This window comes from Tinamus guttatus, unplaced genomic scaffold (assembly GCF_059628265.1).
Source record: "Tinamus guttatus ecotype Peru unplaced genomic scaffold, ASM5962826v1 Tinamus_guttatus_pri_ptg000246l, whole genome shotgun sequence".
Taxonomy (NCBI): domain Eukaryota; kingdom Metazoa; phylum Chordata; class Aves; order Tinamiformes; family Tinamidae; genus Tinamus; species Tinamus guttatus.
This window is the reverse complement of record NW_028288780.1, coordinates 1330393-1339658: the sequence shown is the minus strand read 5'-3', so window position 1 is coordinate 1339658 and position 9266 is coordinate 1330393. Positions and strand designations below refer to the sequence as shown.

The window sequence follows — 9266 nt, the reverse complement described above, 5'->3', positions numbered from 1 at the left end:
GTCCACAAAGCAGTAATGGCTCTTAACCTCTATTTATAACAAGAGGAGTAGCTATTAACCAAGAGGAACATGAAGGATATCCTGAGTATTCATGATAATGCAATGTGCAAGTCAAAATATTGAAAGATTAGGAACTCCAGTCCAAATCCTAAAAGGGCTGGAAAAAATATTCAACTTCTCTGGGAACTGATAAGACTTGCTCATTTGGTAGTTGAGAACTCTGTTTTCTCTCTTCTTTTTAAGGGGAAAATTCTTCCACTAAGGAGGTTTTTGTAACAAAGGCCTATATTGTAATTCTGTATCTTAGACTCATGGGCAGTACAATTTCCTATGAGATGTCTTGAACATGGGAGAGATGCTCTGCAAAGTGATGCTCTGTAGACTCCCAAGGAACAAAAATAAACTGTCATGACTGAAACAGAAAGGAAGCATTAAAAAGTGTTGAACAGTGTTATAACTTAAAACCCCTTACAAGGCTAAGCATTAAAGCACTACCAGACTTGAACAAGGTTGTTGGAAGAACCCTCTTAGTAAGCAATAATCTACATGGAGCAAAAGAGATTGTGTTCTTTGGTTGGCAAAGTATTTGTAATTCTTTAATTTGTCTTGGTCATTTTCTATTTAACAAAATACCTAGAGTTTAAATAATCTCCGGTCAACACTGTAACTCACACAGATTCTAGGAAGTCCAGTCACATTTTCTTTGCTTCCAGGACTATATTTTTCATTCAGCTGAAGTCCAAAGAAATTTCATCCCGGCAGATGGATTCCTGACAAGGAACATTTGGACAGGAAAGTGAATCTTTTTCTACTGAGCTGCAGTAAAGCAAGACTGCTAACAGAAGCATTGCTACTTTCCTGGAAAACTGTGATAGTCCTTTCTGCCCTTGAGAACCTGCACTCAGAGGAGCAGATGCAATTAAACAATCTTATCTAGCTGTTAGTTGGAAGACTATGTCCAAAAAGTCCAACTGCTGCCTCCATATGCATTTCATTTCTCAGAGCCACCAGCATGAAATCAGCAACTTCTCTGAAAACCTCATGGATAAGAAACTGATAGTGCTCCACAGAGCACTGCATCCCAATGTTCGAATCAGGTTCCTTAAGAGAAAAAAATAAAAGAAAGCTGCTTGACTGCCAGAGGAAAGTGTTGCTGAAACAGCTAGGAGCATGGGGTTGCTTGTATTGTTTTCAAACCTTCAACTGTCCCAAAGTAGTACACACACACACAAATGCTCATTACTACTAGAAATTGTCTTATTGTAACCTTAATTGTAGCCTTATGCAAGTAGTGATGACACTACGTGTAACTGACAGACATTAAGAATGAACACGACAGAAGGAACCCACCCAGACACCATAAAACCACGTACTTAGAGCACTGGTGATAAACTGTACCTCATTGTCAAGAGAATTCTTCCAGTCTATGTGAGATTCTGTTAAGAACATAGATGCAGAATCATAATTCAAGACTATAATTCACAAGCAAAACTGAAAATCCATTTATATTTATTAGGAGATGGTTGTGCACAATTCCTTATCTTATTCAAAAAGTCTACAAATAGAGTAACACTTCTGTTCGCACACAAATGTTTGTTCAATGTTCTTAGTTTGGTAAGGCCAATTTAGTGCCTTGTTACATTTTCAGGATTTAATACACATTTGTCATTTCTTTACTTTCATCTGGTAACAGTCCCACTGCAATAGTAAGGAGAGTTCAGTAAGACACTTTATAACAGCAGCTGAACTTAGGTTACAGAACTTCAATTTTGGAATATGCTTCAGATGTAGATTTATCTAGGCAATTTTCCATTTTAAGATTCTAAAGCAGCACTATCAAAGGCTTTTTCCCCCCCACCCCCAGCATATATACTACTATGAGCTCACACACTCTATGGAGCCTGTTGTCCAAGAATCTTAAAGCACTTCAGAAAGGAGGGCACCATTTTAAATAGTGGTATACTTGAGCTGGAATCCTACCTTTAAAATAATATTTCTTTGTCTTATGTTTACAAAAGGACAGCAACAAATTAAATAACTGATCCTATCTTGACCTTAGTCCCACCGAGAACATCAGTTTTGACTGCCTGTGATTTTCTCATATGCAATCCTACCGCTGATTCGGGAACTCTGTTTAATTAAAATGCTCACAGATGAGTTTCTCTACAGAAAAGTGAGCACCTGCTATGGTTGATCGTTTCCAGATGGAAGCACAGGTCAAATTTTAGGCCTGCCACAATCTTGAGATTATCACTTTATTGGAGAGTCACTACCACAACTAATGTAATGCACTTGATCCCATATTGGTTTAACAAGTGGAGTAGACTATATATGCATTTCTCTAAAGCTCTCAGAGCTGAAACTACATAGCTACAGTGAAGAAATTCTATTTTTGCCTTACTTAAGCTGAACCTCTTACAACATTATTTTAACTTATTATTTTGAATTAGAGCACTGATTTTATACAGATTTTCAGTCTGCAATTCTTACTGAATATTTGAGCGGCAAACATGAAAAGGTATGTACAAGTGTTAGTATACTACCAGAATGCTGTATTTCCTTCTTTAGAATGTGCTTAATAAAGCATTAGGCATGTCAAACAAACTTTTGTAAACAAAAGATAAATTACTTATGTTCTGCTCTGATTATACCCAGATACATATTCTCATAAAATAAACATTCTCTTGTCATTTTCCATGGCCCACATATCCACATATATGAGGTAAACCACTTAAAATCATCAATAATATATAAACCTCAGTACTCAACAGGAACCTTAGGAAAAATAAAACTAAGATGTCAATATCAAGAAGAAGTGACACTTTGTTCCACTGCAAAGTGAAACCAAACAATTTATTTGTGCTAAATGAATGGAAAGAATGTATTCAGAATACATTTCTTTATACATTGTACCGGCTTAGGCTGCTAAATAAGCATTATTCATTAGTGCCACATTGTGCTACTTTCTTGTACTCTGTTTCTGTTTCTACCAAGCAAAACAACAGTTTTGGCTGTTAACACCAATATATTCCCATATGTTCATCTTATACCTTATTTTCTAATAGACTTTTGAACATTTAGAATACTTGTTCACCTTTGTTTCAGGGGAATCGCAATTAATATATTTTAAACAGGAAAAAAAAAATCAGCTGTTCTCTACAATCACATTGCCTTCTGCAGCAAAATATCAGAGAGCACACTTCAATCAGCTATCAGTAACCTGTGGGCAGGACCACACTTGGTTAATTGTGATGGATCACACAGCATGGACAGCTTACAGGTTAATGTAAATGACAAGTGAAATACTCAAATCTTAAGGTCCAACGAACTGTACATTCCATTAACTGCAGCAAGTCAGTTCCCTCACTGTACCATACATTGGAGGTTTTTAGACAGGAGAAGCATGGATGTGTCTGTCGTGTGTGCTGAATTAAGCTTATTTACTAGGTGATACAATAGAGTATGTGTCTTGGGCACTGATTAGGGTGTCTGACTCACTTTTGCACTAGAAGCTGTTATTTCAAATAACTGAAACGTAGTGCTGCGTTACCATAAGCTTGGTAAACACTGTAATATTTCAGGATTTATAACATAGCCCATCATGCCTTTAATTTTATGCAAATTGTCATGAAAAAATATAAAAAGGTATCCCTTTAATTTTACAAACCTAAAAGCCAGGAAAATGAAGCTTTGGAGCCAAGCAAAACGACATAATGCCGTATTACCAAACAGAGTAGCAAATGTTCCAGCCAGAGAATGGACATACATATAGTTCAAGTAAACACTGATGGAAAATTTGTTAAGTTAGTGTTGTAGACCCACAACACTGGCTGCATTTTATACAAACGTTTACAACACAATTAACAGTGAAGCCTATATAACCTCAGTGCAAATATGTCAAATCCAAATATGCCAAGTAAGCCTTTGGCTTTTAGTAAACTGCTCCATGTTATGAGTCCAAATTCTGACATACAGACTGCTGAGCACATGCACTAAGGCTGAGAGGAGGGATGCACTGAATGCTGAAAAGTGGCTGACTGCGATGCTGCTGGTGGGACCGTAGGTTGCACAGGTGGTGGTGGTGGTGGCGGAGGTGGCTGCACTGGGGTCTGCGTGTTTGGAGAAGGAGGAGGAGTGGGACGTTTAAATTTGTCAGGGCTGTTGCTTCTTCGTGGTGAAGGCCTCTGCAGAACAAATATTGAAAGTATGTTTAAACACACTCCTGAACAACTCTAGGTGCAAGTCCTCTAATCAATGTATTGACCTTGTCCAAGGGGGGAGGAAAAAAAAGAAAAAACACAGTAAAAATCAAAGCAAACAATTATGTGGGAACAATCCATTTTAAATGATACAAAGATGACAATACTTTCTTTAAAATAAATTATGCTACTCTGAAATGGAGCAGCAAAGGCAAGTGGAAGATACTTTACCTATGACAGCCAGCAACCTAAAGAAAAAAAATGAGAGGAAGTCTGTACAGACAGCACCAGTTGTACTTGCCGAGCAGCAGATGCCAATCAGCATTTAACTTTACACTGCTTGTGTGTAAAGCCAAAGGACAGAGCACCCAGAAATGGAGGTGGAAACATTTCAACTCCTGGAGAGCTTGCCCAGAATCTCTAGCATTCAGGCTGAAGCAAGACCAAAGAATCATTGAGATTGTTCTTTAGAGAGCAAGTATCACATGAAAAAGATTACAATGTTTTTAGCAGCAGCAGTGAAGCAGTAGTAGAGCGCTCTCTTCACAGGAACTACGGATTCCTTTTATAATCTGCATGCTAAAACTCATGAAGGTTTAATATGCACTGTTTTTATCTTCACAAAGCAGTGAGAGAAAAAAACCTCTTTAAATGCAACAACATAAAAAAGATGAATTACACTGCAGAACACTAACTTCAGCTGTTTTGAAGTGAAAAAAGACGCATGAAGATCTGATCCAGGCATTAAGAACTTAATGGTATAACAAATTATGCACCCCAAATTAATAACCAACCAAAGACACCCAGATCTGAAGAAATGTGGCTTCAGTGCTACACCAAATGAACTACATGCAAAATCTATTTATTCTGTAATGGATATTAAAAATGAAGAGTCAAAAAGCAAATGGCAGTTTGGTCACACTACATATTGCATCTATTTTTTTCAACATAACTATATATAATAGTTTTTTTTAATGCTTTCCAGGAAAAGCAATGGGATCTCCAACAACCTGTTGACTGAGGTTTCTGAAACACTACTTAAAAAACATTTACTGCACTAATGGACCTCTAAAAATCAGCTTTGGTACAGAGACAAAGACAAGAGACACTTATCAGTATCTTTTCTGAAATAGCTCTTATTTTGCCCTGGAGGTCATCCTTCTCACAGTGAGTTCATGTGACCTCAATTAGTTTACAGTTTCAGAATTATTAATTTTTCAAGAGACCAAACCCCCCAAATTTCATTAAAAACTCATTTATAAAATCCGTCTCTAGGTTTTCCAGAAGCTCAAAGATTCTCCTGTGACCAACCCACATGACGTACGACAGGCGGCTGGACCAGAGCCCTGGCCCAGCTCTGCCGAGCTCCAGCCCACGGCCCCTCCTGCCCAGCCTGCCCCTATCTGCTGCGGAAAGAATTAACAGTTTACCTTAGTCAGTTCCCCTGGGCAATTGAGAAGTACCCACACTTCAACACTCTGCTCAGAATGCTACTGGAAAAGGTTTTACATCTGAGAATGACAATCGAAAGTGGAAACCTTACAAAAAATGTACATATTACCATACCTGTTGAGAAATATCAAAATCGGCTTGATACACCAACTATAAGCTATTTTCTCAAGTGATTAATATTTAAACTTTGTTAGCTCATTAAACTCCACGAATACTTAGAATAAACTTGATTAAGTAGAAATGCATCCAACAGAGGCAAAAAGGAAATAAATCCAGTTGAAAATGTTGAAAAAAAAAAAGTCCTAACAAATGCTTGATATATTAACTTTCTTCTTTGCCAATGAAATAATAGAAAATAAGCTTTAACTGCCTGTTACAGTGACATGGTGGTAGCATTGTGTGTCATCCTGAAGAAAACCTGAGCTTGGAGCAACCTCAGATGACTCATCCGTCAGATGGTGGAGACTAGGAGAAAAATGAAAGCAATGTTTTTACTTCCTGGGACAGGCTCAACAGTTAGAACATCACTTCTCACACCCTGCCTGCTGATCCATAAGATGATACCTATTACTGTCCTTAAGATGATAATACATCCTACTTTTTTGCAGAAAAAGGGTTCTTCAAAAAGAATCAGTTTCTGAGGGGTGAAGAGAAAAATCAGGGTTGAAGGAAGCAGCAATAGATATCTTGGAGTAAGGAGACAAAAGCAAATATTTACAAAAATATTTTGTAAGAAAGTTTAAGGAAAAGAAGTCATAACTTTTTAAAAAACAAACAGACGGTGGCAACACATATTTACTGCTTTAAATACTTACTGTAATACCATGGGATGGTCCCATATGTTGCACATGAAGGCCTGGGGAATTGTAGTAAGACATTCCAGCTCTAGTCAGTGAAGTTGGTGGTGTGAAACCAACTGTGTGACTTGCATATGACAGACCTAAAAATTGTTAAAACAAGATAATATCAACATTCTTATTTGACTGTGTCACCCATTACACAATGCCAAATATGACTTTCCACTTTATAGAAACAGGGTAAGGCTCACTGGACAGTTTGATTTCAGTCCACAGATACGTCTGTCCAGCCTTCCCTCTATCCTCAGGGAAAAGGGCTGTCTGAAAAAGCAGACGAGCCCAGAGCAGCAGTCTTGCACGAGGCAACTAAAACTTTCTGTATGACAGGAACTGGCTGAAAGGGGATTATTCCAGGCATATCAGATCTGCACCCAGACCAACGGCTGCCCTGGCTGCCTCCTGTTTTGCCCAGGCCTGTATAGGCAGGGACCCACGGGTCCTGGGGGCCGTGAGGTCCAAGTCGTCTGTGGAAAGCTTCCACAGCTGGACTATGATAGCACAAATAGAACAGTTAGCTCTGAAAATTATAGCTTGCTTTATGCACATTAAAAGTCTCATATTCAAATATGCAAATGTCTAGTTTTTTCAGTTTAGATAAATTCCCTGTGTTTCAAAAGGCACTTGGCTTCCAACTAAAGATTTCCTTTCTATAAATACTAGTTCATAAAAACGCAGAATACCTGTTACAGCTAATGACGGTAGCAGAAACAGACACTGCAAAGTGCTTCTCGTGTTCAGACTTAAGGTGCGCTGATCGTTTTGCTTATTTCTCAAAAGGGCGGGTTTTCCAAAACCTTTAGCTCACTATTGTTTTCTTACAAATACATTAGTTGGGTAGGAGACAAAAGTATTTTCTCAGCTGTGTGGTACCAGAAACCAATAACTGTATCGGAGATGCATGACCAAACCCAAAATCTAAATGCCCATTAAACTTCCCTAACAATGTGTTAGATTCAACAGCCGTCACACTTCAGCACTACATCAACCCAACACAGTGCCACTGCACTTACAGTGCATTACAACACATCCGGGTTTGTCTCTAACTATCTGTGTTTGATAAATTATCATCTCGGGGGAAAAAAAAGAAAAACACGCAAGCCTTAGATAGAAGCCATGCAAGAAAATATATTATACTTCTCTGGTTTCTTTAAACTAAAAGCCTAATGCCACTCTAACCAATGTATGTCTGCTGAAAATTACTAGCAACTCCAGTGGAATCGCTGTCATTTTAGAACAGTGAAGGAATGCAAAAGTTGAACAAAAATAATCTGTTTTCTGACTGCGAAATCTAGCTATTTGTAAAACACACTTGCAAGCATTAGGTCAGAAATACAAGATAACGTTCAAGTCAAAACACAGACTGCAGTGGTAATTTTCAAGACGGAGACAAAAGCCCAGAATAAAGGGTAAAGTAAGCTTTAAGTCACCTTGTATCATTCCCCCTAACTGCCTCATTTAAAAACAGCTCCCACAGTTTTACCAATGCAAGTCTAACTTTACACAACATTCAAAGCAGTGAAATGAGCGCAGAGCACATACATCCAAGGTAGTTCACCTACAACTCTGTAGCCCAAAATCCGTACCTAGTCTTTCTGCAGAAACAAACCATGAGGCTAGAGAAAAGACTCATTGGTAATGACAGGAACGTTCTCCCCGCTGCCTGATCTACACAGTTTCATGCACCATGCAACAAACCTCAACACTATCTCAGCTTGAGGCAGAGCTCCCAGAAGAGCAGTCTAAAGCTAGCAAGCACAACAGGCTGCAGGCCTCAGGGTGAGAGTCTGACACATTAATTGGTCTTGGCTACCCATGTGAGATTATACCACTTCTAAGAGGTTTCAAATTGGGTGTGCACAGATTCTTGATTGGTACATCATATACCAAAGGAAACCTGTCAAAACATACAGTTACTTGATACAAAATATAATGATTGCATTATTTGTGCTGGATACTTCTGGAATTATCTTACTGTCCTACTTTAGACATAAAGCACTCAAAAACTACTTGTTTTCATCAACTACTGCATTTATACACCAGAGATTTATACATACCAGACAGTAGTATGAATTTCCCTTCTGATCTCATTAGCTCTCTAAAAAGCTGCTGCTTTTATTTTCCTGAAGTCTGAAACTGTCAGTTGCAGATACTAATTTATATGATGCAGAAGACAGCAATACAGCTGCCTGAGCACAGCTGCTAGCCTGGAACATCTACTGGAAGATCTACCACCAAAACTGGGAAGTCTATTAGAAATGAGCAATTTGGCTTTGTTATTTCTACTTCAGTTTTCAATTGCAATTCAGCATTCCCTACCTATACGATCTAATTTCACCGGATGCAGGCCTCTCCCTTCCTATTAGTAGAGGCACCTGATACAACAGTCAGCAGGAAACTTGTAATGACTTCCAGTCCCAGAACAGGAACAACCAACCACCCAAGGGCTCCAGCTCCGGCATGCCAGCGTCCCAGGCGGGGACGTTTCCAGGCAGGGCTACAGCCCCACGGCGTTGGCTTCCGCCACACACACATTTCCCAAGCACTGCTGCACCGCGGGCAGCGTGCGCTTGTGGACTGCATCCTTAAGAAGGGTGCATAAGTATAACCAAGAATATCAAAGTAACGTTTTCCAAAACACTTGTTGGCACGATCACATTTCTGTTCACCCAGTTACAGGCTAAGGATTAGAAATACATGTCATTTTCCTGGTAATACGTATTACAAAACTTAGAAAACTCGCAGAAGAGAATTGGCTCAT

General features: G+C 38.9%; 1 protein-coding gene across 1 annotated transcript in view; it reads right to left on the bottom strand.

Moving 5' to 3' along the window:
* Positions 1-1492: 1492 nt before the first annotated feature.
* The window catches only part of CCDC6 (coiled-coil domain containing 6), a 47336-nt gene continuing 39562 nt past the window's right edge, over positions 1493-9266 (bottom strand). The window contains exons 8-9 of the mRNA XM_010218343.2: positions 6467-6591; positions 1493-4184 (exon numbers count right to left, since the gene is read on the bottom strand). Coding sequence (XP_010216645.2) covers positions 3993-4184; positions 6467-6591 — 317 coding nt within the window. The 3' untranslated portion in view covers positions 1493-3992. The remainder of the gene's footprint in view (positions 4185-6466; positions 6592-9266) is intronic.